General features: G+C 33.9%; 1 protein-coding gene and 2 long non-coding RNA genes across 3 annotated transcripts in view; all 3 read left to right on the plus strand.

Annotated features, from left to right (window-relative positions):
• Window positions 1-20,641, plus strand: part of LOC141445997 (uncharacterized) — a 30,602-nt gene extending 9,961 nt beyond the window's left edge. Inside the window, exons 3-6 of the long non-coding RNA XR_012453436.1 lie at window positions 7,522-7,728; window positions 16,028-16,169; window positions 16,238-16,343; window positions 18,887-20,641. This is a non-coding gene — a long non-coding RNA (uncharacterized lncRNA). The remainder of the gene's footprint in view (window positions 1-7,521; window positions 7,729-16,027; window positions 16,170-16,237; window positions 16,344-18,886) is intronic.
• On the plus strand, window positions 4-2,670 carry LOC141445976 (uncharacterized). The gene is made up of 2 exons (XM_074112272.1): window positions 4-2,088; window positions 2,204-2,670. The coding sequence occupies exon 1, from the start codon at window positions 532-534 to the stop codon at window positions 1,153-1,155; it is 624 nt and encodes a 207-aa protein (XP_073968373.1). The 5' UTR covers window positions 4-531; the 3' UTR covers window positions 1,156-2,088; window positions 2,204-2,670.
• Window positions 2,672-6,667, plus strand: LOC141445978 (uncharacterized). Its single transcript, XR_012453433.1, has 2 exons — window positions 2,672-5,656; window positions 6,095-6,667. It is a non-coding gene; the product is annotated as an uncharacterized lncRNA (long non-coding RNA).
• Window positions 20,642-21,020: the final 379 nt, after the last annotated feature.

Raw genomic sequence — 21,020 nt, forward strand, 5'->3', positions numbered from 1 at the left:
TTTAATACAATTTACAATTAAATAGGCTAAATTCGATAACTTAGACTAACCCTAACCTAACCTAACCTAACCCAACCTAATCGAATTTAACAGTACTAAATTGTATTTAATTGTAAATTCGATAATTTAGCCGAACCCTAACCTAACCTAACCTAACCTAATCCAACCTAATCAAACGCAACTTACACTATCATAACCTAACCTAAGTTAGTGGGGGGGGGGGCTATAACATGCATGTTACCACCAGTTCAGATCTTAGATTTATTTATTATTTTTTTGCCGACAGAAACGCTAATATCGATTTTAATCCCTTGCACGATAAAAGTGTTGCGAAGTATGCATTTTTTATTAGTTCTATGACTGTGCGCAAGCTGTTAATTCGTTAGACACTTGTACACTTAAACCCTTTGATTTCAAGAACCGCAATTATATCTACTAAGCTACAGCATTCATACATTCTTAAGTTGAGCATACAATTTGTTACAGATTTGTTTCTTAATTTTTAAACTTTGTTCAAATAATTCTATCATTATGTCTTTTGAATGCAGCCATTGCAATAAAATATTTTCAAGAGCATTTTCCAATAAACGCCATGAAAAAACATGTCTGAAGCGTCAGACTCGTTTCCAATGTGTGGCATGCGGCGAGTTTTATTCTACTAAGAAAACTTTAAACTGTCACATTCGTAGCTGTGGACAGAAAGCGCCGGCCAACTTAACCAAAAAAGCACGATTGGACGCCGCACAAGGACAATTATACGAAGTGGAATCGTCGTTTGGTGGAACTCTGAGAACCTTCTTCATACCGTGCTCTGGAGAAGTTGATGTAATGGAGTTTCTAGCAGGTAAGCAAGAAACATTGCATCGACTGATTGAAAGTGCCATGGATGGCGATAAAACCGCAATAAAATATAATTTGGTTTTGGAGGCTACATTTGAAAATATGAAAGAGGAAACAACTAATTGCGCATTCAAGACAAAAAACAAGATAATTTGCAAAGACTCCTCTATTGAAAAGTCTCTAAGAGAAGGCTTTGATAAGATGATTTCCGAAATGGAGGAATCCTCACTTAAGGAAAGTGGATGGACAATCAAAAAGTTCGATGGAGTCCTCTTAAGAGTGAATCATTTCCAACCTTTAGGCAACAACTGCTAGATCTCATCCAGCCTTCTTCATTCGCCATAAACGACACGAACACCAGAAAAAAGAAGAAGAAAATATTTAGTGACAGTTTTTTCCTAAGATATGAAAAAATAGTACGCTACCTTTTGAGTTATGTATTCATTCATGCCTACCCTCTTTTAAAAACTTTTTCTTATATAATATTACGTTACAGATTATAATTAAGTACTTCTGTGTAGTACTGGGAATATTTTATGTTGTCATGTATAGTTCAAATTCAAAGACAGGCTAGCTCACAGTTCTTAGATCCTTTTCACCAAATTAATTTGTAACATTTTATATTGTCATTGATTACTCCAAGCAAAATGAGATGAAAAAAGAAGCAAGTCTTTCATAAAAAATAATATATTGTGAAATTCAATTTGTCAATACCGATTATTATCATAATTTTTTCCAAGCACCTATAATAAAATCTGGTGAGACATGAAAAAAGTAGTATTAACCTTCAACGACGATGATAAGCACTTGCATTTATTGCTAAATCTTAAGAATCTGTACAAAATTCCATAATATTTGACCATATTCTGGATAATAACATTATTTTATTCTTTGAGCAACTTCAAGTTTTAATGGTAATTATATTTATATTCTACTTTGTAATCTTAATTGAGAGACAAAATAAATTATGTACAATGAGTGCTTAAAACTACTATCATTACTTTTGTATTCCGTACAATTTACAAAACCCATGCATTAAATGATTACTGAAGCTAATCAGGTCTATGCAGGTGTAAACATGTTTATGCACAACTGTATTAGCAATTGAATTTTGAACTAGTTATTAGACTTGCACTGACATGTCGGCTTTGTGACTGGTAGTGGGGGTATAGGATAAAGGATTCAACATCATTTCTTCTCTAGAACTCGACCCAGGCGGATTAAATTAAATTTTATCAATACTTAAAAGTAAGTATTTATACTACTATTTTATACTTACATAAATCTTTATACACTTCACAGTGATTGAATTAAAATATTATTTTTCTAATTACATATGTACTTTTTTCAAAATTCCCTTCAGATGTCGACTTTGGCAGCGTACCTCAACGATGCTAACCAAAGCTCCTCACAGATTGGTAGGCTTGCCGACCTTCGCGTAGGAGTTAGCTATGAAATAGTTAAATTTGATAAGATTAACACTAAATATGGAAAAGCCATAATAGCACACATCAGATCGTATGTTGGACCTACACAGTTTGAGGACGAACCAAATATAGTTTTCCTGCCAAATAGATTCACCGACATGTTTACGAAAGAAATTATCGACGATTATGATGTTACAAACAGAAAAATAGCTTTGCTCTATAAAGGAATAAAAAATCGCCGATATGATTTGGAATTCTTTTAAGTGTTATTTTAATTTTATTTTTATTTAAGTTATTTTTATTTTTATGTGATATATATAAAAAAAAAAAAAAAAAATGAAAGAAATTATGTAAAATTGGAAGATATATATATTTTTTTAAAAATAATACTCTTAGAGCAAGATTTCTGTTATAAAATTATTAAAAAAATAATTTAGTTAAAAAAAAAAAAAATGAAAGAAAAATTAAGTTTATAAAAAAAAATATTTTAATTATTTAGAGGAAAATGTAATAAATTCCATGTCTGTGCACGTTGGGACATGTTAAGACAAGCCAGTTACTTATAAATTTCATTCAGAAGTATCAATTGCAATATCATGTTTGTGCACGTTGGGACATGTTAAGACAAGCCAGTTCGATTAAAAATTTCATTCAGTTGTATCAATTGCAATCATGACCTCGTCGGGTGCGTGTGTCGTAGACATGCAGTGCCTCATAGACAACTCAAAACTGTATATCGTGAAAGAATTGTCTATTTTAGACATGGAGAATCTTTCAAGTGGACACTGGTTGTTTAAACCGCCAGAAAATCTGTCATTAAATGCATTCAGTTACCGAGTAAATTCATGGTTAACTAGAAATTTTCATCAAATTAAATGGGAAGAAGGAGAGGTGGACTATGTGGAATTAGATGCTATTCTACACAAACATCTTACCCATTACAACAAAATCTTTGTAAAAGGACTCCAGAAAAAACAATTTTTAAATCATTATTGTGGAAACGTAATCAACCTAGAAGAATTCGATTGCCCTCAAATTTCTCAATTAAGACCATTAAACGATGGCACTCAGTGTCTTCTTCATAACAAGACTCCGACGATGTGTACCCATTTTCATGTATATGCTCTTTCACATTGGATATTAATTTCAAATGTATTAAGAAAAATTTAATTTTAATATATGTATTGTATTTGTATAAAAGATGTTTGTATATAAGTAATGGTTAAACTGATAATGTAAATGATTATATTAAAAAAAAAATTGTGAATATCTCTAATTTCTTTTTTTTTAATAATAAAAAAAAAATTGCATTTAGAAAATTTTTATTTCATTTTTTCTTCCCCTGTTTTCTTGCTAATGATAATAAAATAATAAATAATAAAATAAAATAATTTATATAAAAAAATATACATTGAAAAAAAAAAAATGAATAACATGAAAATAAAATAATAAAATATTTGAATAAATACATTATAATGAAATAAAATAAATTATTAAAAAGAATAATGATATTTAAAAAGAAAAGTCTGAAAACGGCATGTCAGAGCAGGCCTTTTTTTTTAGTGGAGCACAGACACAAAACTTATCAGACCTGCGCTTGCATGTTTTGCCTAGCATGTGCAGGCATGTTAATCTCTTGCTAGGCACAATATAGTTCATTTTTAATCTTGACTCCTTAGCGTTCGGAGCTCCGATATTTCAAAATATATCAAGTTATATATATTGCACAAACAATTACATATACATATTTGATATACAATATAGATACTAAAAATAAAAAACAAATAAGAATATAAATAATACGAAGATAGATTTACTTATATTTTTTACAGGTAATTTAACTTTTTTTTCTCTTGAAGATAATTTGAAAATTAATACATTTTCATAAAAACACGAAATGCTATTGGCTAACAATAAGTGACGTCATGCCCAAGGGTGGGAGACATCAGTTAGTTACTGACCAATTCAAACAGGGCAAGCTCAGACATGCAAGTTGAGCAATATTAAGCCATATACAAATTATGTGATAAATAAAGAAAAGTAAATTAAAACATTTATATTTTATTAAAAAGTTCAAAGTTCAATTTACTTTTAACTTCATAATAACAAAAAAACGGTTAAAGCGAAAGAGGCAGCTGGCTACATGTCCAGACTTGTTGGAGCATGTTTGTGCTCGTTGAGGATATGACAATGGTATGAGTCATCATTATTTTTACTTGCCTGTTCAAACATGTTGTGCAAGCGTGTTAACATTTTTTTAAAAAGTAAGTTATTAAGTCTACAAACATTCAAAGTTTTATTATTTATAAAGCAATAAAAGCTAATAAGGGCAAAGTTCAGTTTTAAAAATATTGTTTTTTCTAAGAAACATATATGAAGTTAACGGACAGGTTGAGTCCTGCATCAAAGGTGGGAGGTATGATTCACCTTATAGAGAGAGAGACACTTGCAAGAGAGAGAGAGGGAAGACAAGCGCGCAATTCTATTGGCTAACTATAAGTGACGTCATAGAGTGGGGGGGGGGACATCCGTAACGGTAGAGTAGTGAAGCTTGTAAGGTAATTCGTCATTCGTTGCCCACAGCTCGAGAGGTTAACTTCATACTTCAAAGGTAAGTAATAATACTTTTTTTTATTGAAACAATATATTGATAATGATGTGATACTTTCATATAATATTCTTCTTTTAGATGTCTAAGTTGGCAAGCTTTTTAAATGATGTGAATACAAGGTCTGTGGGCATTGGCAAATTATCAGATCTAAGAACCGGATACTCATACGAAGTGAAGCAATTCGAAAGAATCAACACTAAATTTGGAGATGCCATCGTTGCCCATTTACATTATATTGGCCCGACAATGGACTACCCAACGAGGATCTTCCTTCCACGCAGATTTGCGGCAGTGATAACTGATGAAATGGTGGAAGATTACCAACAATCAAAGAAAAAACTGTTAATAATGTACAAAGGCTTTAATAATGGAAGATATGACATAGAATTTAAATAAAATTTATACTGTGAAATAAATGTTATTATTTTACTTGTATACTTCTGTTAAATAAAAATAAAATGTTTTAATTAATGTTTGTTCATTCTTATTTTTACTTTATACACTTATAAATAAAGAAAAGTTAATTAAAACTTATTTATATTTTATTAATAAGTTCAAAGTTCAATTTACTTTTAACTTCATAATAACTAAAAAAACGGTTAAAGCGAATGAGGCAGCTGGCTACATGTCCGGACTTGTTGGAGCATGTTCAGGTAATCACACATAACAAAAAAAAACGGTTAAAGCGAGTGAGGCAGCTGGCTACATGTCCGGACTTGTTGGAGCATGTTCAGGTAATCACACATATTGAGACTACACCGATGATATGTTCATACAGGTTTGTATAGTTGGTAAACTGAAATAAATTTATACTGTGAAATAAATGTTATTATTTTACTTGTATACTTCCGTTAAATAAAAATAAAATGTTTTAATTAATGTTTGCTCATTCGTATTTTTCCTTTTTACACTTAAAATTACAGGAAAGTTTTATGGGGTTAAGATGCAAGTTGAGCAATATTAAGCCATATACAAATTATGTGATAAATAAAAAAAAAGGAAATTAAAACTTATTTATATTTTATCAAAAAGTTCAAAGTTCAATTTACTTTTAACTTCATAATAACAAAAAACGGTTAAGGCGAATGAGGCAACTGGCTACATGTCCGGACTTGTTGGAGCATGTTCAGGTAATCACACATAACAAAAAAAAAACGGTTAAAGCGAATGAGGCAGCTGGCTACATGTCCAGACTTGTTGGAGCATGTTCATACAGGTTTGTATAGTTGGTAAACGGAAATAATAATAAGATATATGAAAGTTCAAAGTTCAATTTACTTTTAACTTCATAATAACAAAAAAAAAAAAACGGTTAAAGCGAAAGAGGCAGCTGGCTACATGTCCAGACTTGTTGGAGCATGTTTGTGCTCGTTGAGGATATGACAATGGTATGAGTCATCATTATTTTTACTTGCCTGTTCAAACAGCTGGCTACATGTCCAGACTTGTTGGAGCATGTTCAGCTATGTTGGCATATATATAAATTAACAGGTATGATAAAAGATGTGGAAGGGAAAGGGGGTGGCTTGCTACAGAGACCTGTCCAGAGAGGCAATCAGTTGGAAAAAAAGATGCAATTCTATTGGCTAGTTAGAGTGTGACGTAATTGTGGTGGGGGGTTAATGCTAGTATCGCAGTCCAAATGCCAGTTCGGGTTTAGTTTTCAGTGAGTGTAGGTCGCGTCATCAGCAACGGAAGCAGTCCAGGTGGAGGGGGTAAGTAAATAGTTTTTTCTATTACCTAAAGTGAGGTTATCCATTTTTATTTAAGTTAAATATTTTTGTGATAGTGGGGGTAATTTAAATAAAAAAAAAAAAAAATTCTTGGTGAGGGGGGTTAGATTTTTTAAAAAATAATTCCAAGTTAAAACATAAGAGAACATTCAAAACTAGAGTAAGCGAGACTACCACTGTGGCCGACTGGTGCAGATGACGTGTCTATCAGTACGAAGGTTGTAGGATCGAATCCCAGGTAAGTAAAAATAATTAAAAAAAAAAATCCCCTCCTGTCTATCAATGGGCGAGGGGGGTGGAGGTATGAGGTCCGCCATCTTGTGGTCATCAGCTGGTACGAGGTCGGCCATCTTGTGTACTACAGCTGTTAGAAGAGACGCCATCTTGTAGGAGGAGCTTAAGAGGCCAACGAATACGACGACCTAGAGGTGGTGGGGGTAAAGGTAGGTGTCATGTGATAGGAGTAGGGCTTGGGTGGGGGTAAAGGGATGTCGTCGAATACGCTGATTGGTCTATTAAGAAGGGTGGGGGTAGGAGTGGGGGTAAAAGGGGTGTCATCGAATTCGCTGATTGGTCGATTTAAAGGGTGGAGTGGGGGAAGGGGCGTGGCCTAAAGCCCTCGTCGAGTTCGATGATTGGTCAATAAGGTGGGGTGGGGGTAGGGGGCGTGGCTTAAACCCTCGTCGAAATCGATGATTGGTCAATAAGGAGGGGTGGGGGTAGGGTTGGGGAGGGGGTGGGAGGGGAGGGGATGGCCGCCATTTTGTATTTTAGGTGCGCCAGAACCGCCAAATCCTCTCTACTTAAAATAAATATGTTTTGATCGCAATTATTCATAAGTTTTTTGAATTTTATGATTTAGATAAATTTTATTTCAACCAATTTCTCTACATTAATATAATTTGCCTAGGCGTCTGGTATTCCCGCTAGACAGAGTCCATGGTCCGCCGGTTGCATGGAACACCGGGACACTGTTATAAAGAAGGCAAGGAGATAAGGAAAAAGGATGGAGGATTGTTGCAGCAGCGATGGAAGATAGCTGTCCCCATAGGCAGCAGTGGAGGAACGGCTTGTTAGAGGAAATAACTGCTGGAAGTCTAAGGAATAGCGTCCATCGGTTCGTAAGAAATGGAATGTTACTCTTGATTTAAATGGGTTTAATCTGTGAGGAAGTTTGAATAAGATTTTAAGAGAAGGAAGTTACTTGCGCGAATTAAAAATTAAAACGAGGTTTATAACAAAGGTTGGTACAATATTAAACAAGATCTAGCTAATTCCATAAAAAATTGTTGCAAAATATACTTGTTCAGATTACAGAAAGAACTAAAAACACTTTAGTTGGAATTTTGTTATCTATTAACAGAAAAATACCTCGTAAACCATTAAAAAAAAAAAATAATAAGAAGAAGATTACTTTCAATTTTCTTAGCAACTTAGAAACGGCTAATTATTTTGTTAAATAAATAAAAGATAATCTGAAAGCTGTTTCAATTTTATAGTTTATAATCAGGTGGCGGATCAACGAGGCTTTGATCGTCATTTCTATAAGATGGTGATGTCGACCGGCTCGCTTGGATACACAATTTCTGTTAATTATGTTATGGGTGTTAACATGTTTTATTAGTTTCTTGAATTTCTATTAATTTAATTATAGTTATTTTGTGAAAAGGAACACGTCTTAATTATTATTGAACAAGAAAAGATATCCATAAAAAGAAGATATGTGAGATGTGATCTTAGTTATGTAACAAATTACTGTAGAAATGATTCCAAAAAAAAAAATATTTTGTTCGATAAAATTAAGAATTCGAACTAACTACTTCTTCTTCTTCGGCGCTACAGTCCTGAAAGGATTCCTCAATCAAGGCTCTCCACTGAGCTCTATCTAGAGCCTTTAGTCTCCACCTCCGGACACCCATTTTCCTTAAATCCTCTTCGATGTCGTCAAGCCATCTCCGCCTCCGGGCCTTCCATATAAAAGTCCTTTAGAGCTTCTATTATCCACCATCCTCTCCACACATCCTTCTTCTTTTTCTTTTTTAATGCATGCAAGGATGTCTGCTTTTCCATAGAGAGTTTGCAGTTCCAAGATGGTACAGATTCTCCATTCTTCTTCCTCGTTTACCAGGACCATATAAAAATTCGATAATGTAATTTATAAAAGTATTTTTCAATGCAGAATGTATTTACATCTTTAGATTTCTAAGGGGGGAGAATTTCCGTACAAATCCTGCTTATAGGTACTTTTTATTTGTTTGAAAAAATGTTAATAATTAAGTATACGCTTCCGCCGCCTCCGTCCAAGATACCTAAAATGGCGGGACGTCTGGTCCCGCCTGAAAAAATTGGTGATTACTTTAAAGTCTACCCATTGTAAGTAGTTTTAGGATATTTTTTTCTTGAAACTTATTTTGAGGGAAAATACCATAGAAAGCACTTATAGGAGAGGGTGGGCGATTTTCCGATAAAGTACTATTTCAGTGAAATGTACGGTTTTATGTCTTACATATTAAAAAGAGAATTTAAATATGTATCTAAACTTTTGGATTTTATGCTTTAACTCGATATTTTTTTCCCTTTGTTATTGGCCTCTTGAGCTAGCAAATCAGCCATTTACATTCTTCTTTCGCAGCTTCTTTAGTATATTGAATGTTTATAGAATTATCTTTTTTGTTATGAACTCAAAGAGTTCTATGTAAATGCTGCCATCATCAGCTGCCAGAATAGTATTTAAATTGGCAGATAACGGACATCCAGTCACTATCACAGCCCTCCACAAACGTTCTCTTCCTTTAGTATTATTAGCACATTCCAGGATTTGGTGATTGGCGTCTGCTATTATTCCAGAAGTACAGGAACACCGGTGCGATGTTTCCACCCCAATCCTGGCTAGATGTTGCGGCGAATAATTGTGGTTAAACCTCATTCTAATGACTGTGCTAACAAACTTCCTATTGTAGTTTTTGTATCTGTAAAACCAAGGTCTTTAGGGGGCACTAGATTGGATGGATGTGTAAAATTGGCCTATTCTCGCCTTTGACAATTCGTATATCCGCTGCCATTCTGTATAGCACTCCGCTTTTGCATAATATTTTTTAAGACGCAATTGAAATTTTCATATACTTATTGTCTATAGCCTTTATTCGCAAAATATTTCCATAAAGTTTGATTTAGGGAACTTCTAGGGTAGAAGGGTGTGTATTCTTCCCTCTAAAACATTATTTCAGTATAATGTACGGTTTTGTGTCTTACGGAGGGTTAAATGTGTTACTGTAATTCCTAGTTTGTGGAAAGTTCCTAAACCGGAGTATTCCTTGTCCGGAATATTTGTTTGCAAATGCCTTCAACGATTTCTTTTTAAATTTCTTGAATAGTTCAAAAAGTCTAATTTATCAGGGACAATTCGTTTTACAGCCTTCAAAAACGGATAGTTTAGCCACTCCCGGAAACCTGTATTAAGTGAAAGTCACTAGGTATTTCTCAGGGAATTTAAATATTTATTATCAAGATAATCATTAGCTTTATTCAAATTAGTGCATGAGCGAAGTTGATAAAAGATGGACACAAGGAAAGAATTATGGCTTTTATGTTAGAAATATAAACAACAAGCTAAATAAGGAATGGAGAAGTGGGAACGAAATAAATTAAGGATGAAAGCCGAGGGGTGACTCCGTGTGCCAGAGAGACTCAGAGAATTTACACACTCGTAACCCCTGTGTGATGTAAGGTTAATGAGTGATGCGGGCAGATAAAGGTACTTTTTAGATTAACTTGGATCGAAAACTTGCTAATTCTAATTTTCTTTTTTTTTATTTTATTTTTATTATTCTGTATTTCCATGTTGATTATCTCATTCCATGTTGATTAGTGCTGTTGTTGTTGTTGTGCGCTTCATTTGTGAAGATTTCCTTAATTGCAACGAAGGTTATGGTACGCTCTAGTCAAGTATTTTTGCAACATCATAAAATTTCTGTATATAAACAGATATATGTATATATGTACATAAAATTTATTATTCAGCTAATTTAGTTATCAAGTTGACGGGTGTGTCGAAGTTCTTTTCAGTTTTATTTTATTCTCTTTAATTTTATGATTTGTAATAATTTTTATTATGCCCATTTATTAACTGTTTACATCTTAATATTGTAATTTCTACTAGCCACATTAATTGGATTATTACATTCTTTTGCATCTATGAGGTAATTTGATTTTCTTAGTTATCTTTTGTTGATTACTCCTTATCTATTCCATAAATGAGGAATAGCGGAATAAGTCATGTTAAAAGACATCAAGAGAATGGAAGGGCACGCGCGCGCTTATGTAAAAAGTTCTGTGTCAATTTTGTACGTTGGTGTTGGAGTATGAGAGTGAAGTACAAAAATGAAGAGTTTGATTTGGAGTTAAATGGAAAAAAATGTAAAAGGGCGAAGTACAAAGTACTTTGGAGCTTTAATATATAGAGTATTTGGGTTCGATGTGAGAAGAGGAACTGAAGAAGTGATGAGAAAGAGCTACAAGGCAAGAAAGGCAGTCTAAGGGATTAAAATAAAACTCCAAGGGAAATAAAAGGAAACTTTTTTTGCTTCATCAACGAGGATGTTCTAGGTCATGCTGCCGAGGCCTGGACTGCAACCTAGAAGTGCCCATCGTCGGTTGGAAGGAGGTTAAGAGTAAGGGAGGGATAGAATGAAGAATGGAAGGGAAATGAGAGTAACCGGCACGATAGGGGGTGAAATAGGGGATAGAGTAAGATGAGGTAGTATGGACATCAAGGAACGATGCCCGAAGTAAATGTCTAGAGAAACTGAGATGATAAATCTCTACAAAACAGAAGAAGAGAAAGACTTAAGTCTATAGCAGAGCTAGCAATGAAATATGAATGTATTTAAAAGTTATAGCCGATTAGAATGAATGCAAGAAAATAATTAGAGAAGGATTACGTGATTTTAATTTCGGTTAAGCTATAAGGATAGCAGGAATACTGATCCATCCATTAGCTGTAGTTTATGTAAATAGATGTGTATAGTAGAGGAGTATTTATAAGTAAGAATGGAGAATGAGTGTTATTCTAGTGATAAGTCCACCGAGAATATGGGAGTTACTAGAAAAAGCGAAGGCTGCCAGAGGCTTGTGGAAAGAAGATTGACCATTTCTAGTGCTTTAGAGAGAAGGTTTGACCTGAAAGGCAACCTGTGGATGGTTAATTCGCTGATTAAAAACCAAGAGAAAGAATCAGAAGCAAACCTTACAACCTGGGTTCTGTCATACGCTTTTTGCAAATTGTCTCCTCTGGTCTGCAATAGCCAGAGAGGCTGCCAAAACGCAAACCAGCGATCACAGTGCAAAGTGTGCCAGGGTTTGAGTGATTTATTTCCTCTCTTTCTTTTTTATTTTACTGGATCTCGAGATTTTACTGGATTTATGTCAAGCTTTAGACATAAGTCCATATTTATTTTGGTTGGCCACTCGGCCTGGATTTATACCCTACGACAGGTACTTTGAAGTGTGTTAATATGGATCGTAGAGAATGAGAAGCTACGCCACTACACTTGAGAATTTTTAATCCTCGCGTTCCATTAGTACAATCTCCGCAAAAATTTGAACCAATAAGAATATAAAAAGGTATAATTCACTAATTTATCAAATCACTTCTATCAATGCAAACAATTTCCCACAAGCAACCCACAATAAAAAAGAAAAAAATAATAATGACGTAATTTGCAACTAGTTATGGACAACCTTCCTTGCTCTAGTGGTAGAAAATAAACTAAAACTAAAACTACGCAATACAAGTTTTTAATAAACATGAAAAATATTAAATAAATAAAATAAGAAAAAAAAAAAAAATTAAATCAAAAGATGTGTTCATAAGCTTTTCTTTTTCTGCCTTTCTCCTTGAAAAGAGAACGATATTCAGTATTTTCCATCTTCTTCTTCTTCATCATCTCCTCCTTTGTATACTTCCTTCGTGTATCAACGTGGGTTCATGCAGACGAGGTCAAGGTTTGTTATTGTACACATATCACATTTATTTTACAAACGTACGTTCATTTGTTACAAACCGCAGCCTCATCAACATTTTTTTCAGAGTCGAGAGATTTTCTTTTGTTTTTTGTTTAAAGTTAAGGCGCTTTAACATCTGACGTCATTGGCGCCTAGAGCTTTATTTCAATGTATTGCCGTTTCCGCACTGTGTTCTCTAGACAACACTGTCCATTACTGGACTGTGTGTTTTAAGAAGCTTCTAGGAAGAGAAGATTTAAGGGCCAGCAGCTGGATTCAAACCAGTGATCTCCGAGTTGGTATCCAGTATAACTCCGTTAACCACCCTTTGATCATGAATGATTTTTTACTGAATCTATTTTTTTTTTCGAATAGAATTAACGAACAATATGAAACAGTGCAAAACGATAGGCTTGTCCAATCGTACGAACTGTATTCCGTGAACAAAGACACAATAAAATTTTCAGAAAATATCATTTATGGAGGACATAAAACAAGGGGTTTATATACCAAAAATGTTCGTAAATAAACTAATGTTTAATGTTGAATGCAGTTAACGTAACAATCAGCGAAATGTTGGCTCCAAAAACGCCAAATTTTTTTTTTAGTTAAACATTTGTACACCATTAAAAGGACAATAGGGTGTGCAGAATTCGGTGGGAAACATCACACACTTGATAAAGCATCCTCGAAAACAAATATATCATTACATTGATGAATTTAGAATAAATAAATATGTATCTTGGTCTTAGATAATTGTACATAGAACACATGTGAACCGATCTAAAAAATCATTCAACCTCTAAACTCCTATTATGAGAACCCGAACTCTTTAACGTGGTAGGCGAGAGATCTCTCATAGTGGAACTCGAATAGGAAGTGGAAGAAAGAGCAAGATCCTAGGTGCCACTTTTTGGAATGAAAACATTCCTGCTACTTTCAGTACCTCATACAATCAACGATACCTGTTCTATGTGATCATTGTACTAAGAAGAATGATTACATAGAGTAAAAAATAAAAATAAATCAATAAACTGCGTAAATCAATTTTGAACTTGAAAATCAACAACGTGTAGGAAGATATTTTGATGACATCATATTTTGCACTTTAAGCTTAATGGTTCAAAAAAAAAATGATTCCATTTCTCTCCCTCTCGGTCCAACCTCTCTCTCTCTCTCTCATTCTCTCAATTATTGTTTTTAGAGGTCATAAATGCCTACACGTAATTCTACAATAAGATCACAATAAAATCATTTGTTTGCAGCTAGATTCTTATGCGTTGGTTTTCTTGTTTATAGTACGCTGACGTAATAAACCATTTAAGCGGCTATTGGAGCAAAGTTTTATTTTATTCTACAATTTTTAAGCTTTTTAGTTCTGTAGATATTAACTCGAAGGTTTTTGTTTCTTTTTTAAACTTCAAATTATTTGAACATCTATTTACACTTATGTTAGATCATACATTATAGATCATCTGTTGTGAATTGTGAATAGTAAATCATTAGTTTACAACAGTTCCATCATCAGTAACCATCGTGTGAATTGTAGATAAGGAAAGGCACCAAACTATTCCATTCTCTCCAATAAGAGATGTGGTAAGAGGGGGATGCATGGAGTCACTAAATGGGTGGTCTAAGGCTCCACCCTGTCTTTCAGAGCAAGATGTTATGTGTGGTTGCTAGAGGGTTACCCGCGTGCCGTTCCAGCTGGAGTGGCCACTACAGGAAAGGAAGAATGATTAGGTGATGCTAATGACCTTCGCTATTGTTGCGCCGCAAAAAAATCCAACATGGTACAGTTTGTTAAAAGTAAAGTGAAGTAAAGTAATTGCCTATTTTTTCAGGCAGGCTTTTCGTCCAACTACCAATTAGGTGTCATGGACGGAGGCATCTATGAGGTAATTTGATTTTCTTAGTTATCTTTGTTGATTACTCCTTATCTATTCCATAAATGAGGAATAGCGGAATAAGTCATGTTAAAAGGCATCAAGAGAATGGAAGGGCACGCGCGCGCTTATGTAAAAAGTTATATAAAAAGTATATATTATATATAAAAAGTCTATAGCAGAGCTAGCAATGAAATATGAATGTATTTAAAAGTTATAGCCGATTAGAATGAATGGAAGAAAATGATTAGAGAAGGATTACGTGATTTTAATTTCAGTTAAGCTATAAGGATGGCAGGAATATAGAGTACTGATCCATCCATTAGCTGTAGTTTATGTAAATAGTTGTCTCTCTTCTTCTCTCTCTCTTTCTAGCAAACATACTTTACTGTAAATTTCTTTTATTAACCATTAAATAAAATCCAAGGCCTAAGACCAGGAATCGAACCCAGTACCACAATACATATTAGCTTTACAGGTCTCGCCTCTAACCGGTCGGCTACCGTGGCGCCTCAGTTTGTTAAAATCATAGTTATTTTGAAATGATCCAACAGTTTACAGGGAAGCCTACCTTGTATCTCCAGAAAGACTTTAAAACGAACGTTTTCAGGAAAATGTTTTTAATAACTATTGTAGATTTAAATGAGTGTTTACTTAAAAAAAAATTTTAGAAACACATATTTAGGCGCTCAACAACTGAGGCGTTCGTTCGTGAGTCATTGGCGTTCGAAGCTTTTTTTCAGGTTTCAATAGAATCAGTGTAAACTACAGAAATACTAGCTCTTTTCTTTCAGCGTTTTTCTCGACAATGGGCCAATGATTTTGCTTTAAAATTTTATCATATTCGAAAAAACTGAGAAATTTTTTTTTTTCAATAAAAATTACTTTTTAGGGTTCTCAGAGAGCTTTAAGCGTACAATATTTATTTAAGCTGGCTCCTCACTAATTACTACAGTATGAATTGCAAAATAATGAAATTTTCATCGGTCTCACCCAGCTCAGAGTCCGATATTCCAAAGTTAAGGAATCTCGTGCGTGGCTTAGAAACTGGAAGGAAGATTGTCTCGGAAACTGTCGAGCGAAAAATTCCTGGTATATATGATAATGATTAAATAGCTATAAACTGAAAAAAATGTACCGTCAAATTGAACTGAGCTGGTTGGATGATTTTCATCATTGGCACACAGTGGAAAAATTAATTTTGTAATATTCCGCTATATTCACTTCTTTAAAAAAACCGCTTCCTTTATAAAAGCGATTATATTCGTTCAAAAAATCCCAAAAATTGGGTGACTTTATTGGGACTGCACTTGGTCCGTTAAATTGTCTGCATTGTGCGAAGCAGGGACTGAGTATAGGCTAAACCAGCAATACTTCTCAGCATGGCGGTATTTGCTAATGTGGCCCATCTTTCTTTGTGTGTTAAAAACCAAAAACTTCGCTAAATTTTTTTTTAATATTCTGTTTCAACTGATTCGTTCATTTTAAAAATTTATATTGTAACTAAGATAACCGTTCTTCTTTCAGAATCCTGATTAATGTGATTAATTTAATATATTGCGGCCCACATTAATGGTTTATCAGAGTTGTCTGTGATGTAAGAACATTATCCGGTGCCGGTGGGTAGTAATGCACTGAAAAAGGCTCCAGCAACCGTCCGTAGATTAAGGTACAAATCTTCACAGAAGCCATCGCCTTACAAGGGCTCTAATTTTAATCTATATTTGCTGTTTGTAGATTTCTATGCAGTACAAGTACAAATAGAAGGAAGAAAGCAAAATTTAAAACTATTCCTCACTTTCCTCGCTATTTACGTTTCTTTTAGAGACAACTTCCAGACACGGTAAGAGCAGTTGCTAATGTCCATTGTGATTATTGCCAACTAGATATAAAATTGTTTAAGACGTATATAACTAACGCTTTCCTGTAAAGCTGAACTTTAGTTTCTCTCGCATTCTTTCTTTGTTTTTAAAGTGCACGCAGTTTATCTGGGTTGCATGTGTAAAATTGCATGATTCATGAATTAGTGTAGCTTTATTTATTTATTTATTTAATTTTACGCATTACTTACGTAATGTAATTAAATTAGTATTTTGGTTTATTGTTACCAAAAACTCCACTTCCGACTTTCTAAAAAAAAAATTATATAGGTTTCCCCACCCACACACTAGACTTAAAAGACAAGCAATGACGAAACGTGCTAAAGTGCTTTACAGGACTACTTGGAGGACGCTCTAAATTGCCCATTGAACTCAAACGATTACTATACAATACTATCCTCAAACGGACTTACGGACTGTAGGGTTCAGCCAAACCTACCAACATACGGACTGTACAAACATTTCAGTCAAAACACCTTTGACAGATAGCTGACGCTCCTTTCTACGGTGACTAACCTCACTCTTCACACCGACCTCAACATTTCCTTCATAGACCAACTCGCCAAGACTAAATACCAAAAATTCCATACTGCTCTCTCGGCTAGCTCTAATCCTCTTGTACTGTCTCTCGCTTCCTCTGACATCCCTAATACACCTCGACGACTGAATCGCCAGTGGCCCCGCGACTTCCTTACAGTCTGAAGAACTAAATCTCTCCTCTCTCCTACTCATATTCTCTTCTTTACATTCTCCTCTCTCCTACAGAGAGTGCTATCGCTGGGTAGCTTCTCTCCTCCTGCTCTTCCCGCCCCAGTTCATCTCATTCACCTCCTATTTACTTTTTGTATATATTTATACAGATTGTAAATTACTAAATATATATATATAGATTTCTCCAATAAAATACATATAAGGGTACTTATGAGTAAAGGGTGAAGGGAGACATTAAAATCTTCTTTAAACTAATCTATCAAAGCCATCTCAAAGATGATTTCATTATTAATACTCGCTCTACTAAGACAAATCATCCCTTCTCCAAAATTAATGAGGGTCAAATGAAACTAGACAAAAAAAAAAGAAACTACTAAATTTCATTATTCCTTCTCCAATAAAGGATGGGAATTTTGTATTTCGTGCAAAATAATTGCAATAAAAGTCCTAGAAAAATGTAGTGACTTAATAGATGCGGGTATTTAAGCAACATCATTGCCGATGATCTGTCCGTCTGTTTTAATGCACGTAAATAAAGATACATTGTTAGGAAGTTTTTTTTTTTTAAATATCTTTATGGAGATTTCAGATTAGTTTTTAATTTTAGATTAGATGACAGTTCTTTTTCTTTAACTTGCAACTTATAATTACAAAAAATATTATTTGGCCTGAATAAATAAATGTACTAGATAGAATTCGTTTTGATTGAAATAGATTGTCTTAAATGGCGAAATTTTTACTTAATATTTAGTTCTCATATTGTCCTACAGTGGATGGAACCTTAAATCATAATGATAGGCCCTTTAAGGAAACGCTAATCTCCTGCTTCTCCAAGAAGTATGCTTATAACTGGAAAATGGTGTAAGCTTCCTTAAACTGAATATGACAAAGAAACCACAGTTTTTTTCTCAATTTAGGTTAAACTTCGAAAGTTACTGGACGAGATGCATTACTCTCCGACCAATCTCTCTCTCTTAAGGGACCAATTATCCCCTTCGACATATTATAATTAGAAAGGTCAATTAAAAAAGCTGATCCTAGAAAAGTATACGGGATTCTGCGGTAAGATAGGAGAGGCTCCAATTCATATTCTGAAGGAGTAGTCTCTTTCATTTCAGTAGTCTGTTACTAGAGCAGGAGTATCCTCGCTATCCGGTTTCTGAAGATGCATTTTTGAGTCTGGTAATGATGCTGCAGTAGCTGGTAATAAAAAATGAAGTCGGTGTAATAGTCTCACGATCTTATTCTAATTATTTCAATTACGTTCTAGTTTCGCTCAAATAAATGGACCGGTGGTGATGTAATGTTGATTTCTTATTTATCGCCTTATGGGTCAACACAAACACTGCCATTCTCAATAAACATATGTTAGAGCGGCTGGATGTGGCATTTTTAACAAATTAGGCTTACTTAAGTTTTTTTTATAATCTAGAAATTTTTAGGCTAAATCTAGATTTTATTGTTTGCTCTGAACAGCCAAAGTGTCACAAACAATATTTTACTTATCTCATAATTTCCGAGTAGATTCATGGTAGTCTTTTTGAATTGCAAGGTAGAAATGAATGACTGAAATGCTTGATTTTTTTTTTTAGCCTATTTTTTTAGATTTACTCTTTATTCTAAACTTTAGATTGGCTGGTCATAAAGGCGAATGAGCGAAGAATGAAATAATTTTATTAATTTAAAATATTGTTATGTTCATAAAATTAAATTAATTTAATTTAAATTAATGTGCGTTAAATGTCTAATACTATGAATAGAGTCGTTAATAAAAAACTGGTCATTTATTTTTTAGGAAGAAGCAAAAGAAGAAGAAAGACCCTTAGAAGTGGAGTAAGAAATGGCTTCCGGAAAAAGAACTCGGAATGGTGGAAGAAGATGAATTTTGGCCCCGGAACGGAATTAGTTACCCACAGTGTTTAAGGCTTTTGTGATGCTATAATTTAGACTCTCTAGGGCGCCACGGTAGCCGAGCGGGTTAAGAGGCGAGACCTGCAAAGCTAATATACATTGTGGTGCTGGGTTCGATTCCAGGTCTTAGGCCTTGTGTTTTATTTAATGGTTAAATGAGAAATAGTAAAGTACGTTTGCTAGTCGCCTCCGTCCACCGACACCTAGTAAATGGTAGTTGGACGTTAAGCCTCGCCTTAAAAAATAGGCGATTACTTTACTTTTTTTTATTTAAGACTCTTGTCTCTTGAGAGAGAACTTATCGAAACCCCCCTCCCTCACTTGAAGATTTATTTCTGAAATTTGACTAGTTCACTGTCTTTCACAAGCGCTGCGTCACAATTCCCTTAAAGGAAGTTTTCCTTAAAGTGAAAGTAAATTATAGACAAATAAAGGCAATCACATAATTTTGTATTAATAAAATACGAAAAAAAATTGACATAGCTGGAAGGAAGGTCTGTCGGTGTTTGTTTGTAAACAGCCGGAAGTATAGTACGTTTTACGTTTTAAAGGGCGAAAGTGTTTTGGTTGGTTCTGTCTCGCTCATCGCCATATAATGGTAGAGCTTTCTTTCAGGTCCCATTACTGGTTAATTCTAAGTCGTTTTCTCTCTGATTTCCTATCTTTTAAGATGGGTACTATTGAAAAGCCGATCGTACATCTCTTGGCCTCAACCCATTGACCTCCAATCAGAATTTGAGAGAGTTGCTGGCCTGAAGATTCTCTTTTCCTTAAATATCTCTCTCTCTATATATATACAATATATATTAGCGTTTATTCCTTTAGAAAGAGAAAGATGCTGTATTTATATCTAACTTGGACCATAATCTTTAAACCATTCTTTAAGGCTAAGGCAATTTGCGAGTATTTTCTCCTTAGCTTTAAGCTAGCGAATAGTATTTAAACTTTCATAGTTTTATGAAAAACTAGTTACTTATCTAACTATGATCTATTCAGCCTTAACTCATCTTCAAGGGAAGTTAGTTTTATAACTAACTATTTTGAACTTAAGATATCGAGTCGTTATTTTTTTTTTACTGCTGCAACTTTTTTTTAAATAAAGATAGATTGATCATTATGGGAATAAAACGATCGATTGTGGTATCCAGTTTTAATTTTTTTTATAGTTTATACATTTTTTTATCTTTTTTTATAAGGTAATCATACAGAATTAATTGTATGGTTTCATTTGAATTGTAGTTTCTCATTTTGTAAACAGGTTTTTTTTTTATAATAAATATTTTATATATTTATTTATTTTTCTCCAGTTCTAGCTCTTAGTTTCTGTAACTCAACCAACCCGTATAGCCACGTAAGTTTCAATAATTATAAAATATTTATTGTATTTTACTGTTTATTTTTGTATTACTAATTTTCTATATTACTGATTCTGTAAATTGTTTTGTATTTGTAATATCCAGGCCCTGAAGAGGACAATATATTTGTCGAAACGTTGGCAAAGAAACGAGTTGTTTTATTTGACCGATTCCTCGCAAATCTTCCATCCTAAGTTTAACAATTTACGGTCACGAAACCTATGTATTCATATTTATTTATTGTAATTTTAGACTATGAATATTTTGTTTTTTGAATTTAATCTTTGACCATTTTCACTTTTATTTTTTTCTCCAACCACTCATTATATCAGAATGAAAATTAAAAAGAATTCGAATCAAAGAATATGTATATTGGAATGTTCAAATTCAAATACATGATGTATAGAGCTGAGGTAATTTTGAGTGCAGTTACATACACAATTCTGAACAGAATTTAGAAACCAGAATCGGAGAGAACGCCTTCTGCTTGCTTTTTTTAAGAAAAAGATTGTATTACAATCCTCAAATTATCCCGTCACGTGGTTTACAAAAAGTAGGATACAATAGGAACAGAATTTTATCTATCTTTTCTTTCCTTGATAGAGAAGCCCGAAGCGCCGAATATAGCCAAAAAAAACGGAGGCCTGGGTGTCAATCGTCTTA

Source organism: Rhodnius prolixus, unplaced genomic scaffold (genome assembly GCF_049639745.1).
Source record: "Rhodnius prolixus isolate KJV_2025 unplaced genomic scaffold, Rpr scaffold_1, whole genome shotgun sequence".
Lineage (NCBI taxonomy): Eukaryota > Metazoa > Arthropoda > Insecta > Hemiptera > Reduviidae > Rhodnius > Rhodnius prolixus.

What these genes read in the sequence shown, in the direction of transcription:
- LOC141445976 (XM_074112272.1), top strand. Translation starts at nt 532, where the DNA reads ATGTCTTTTGAATGCAGCCATTGCAATAAAATATTTTCAAGAGCATTT.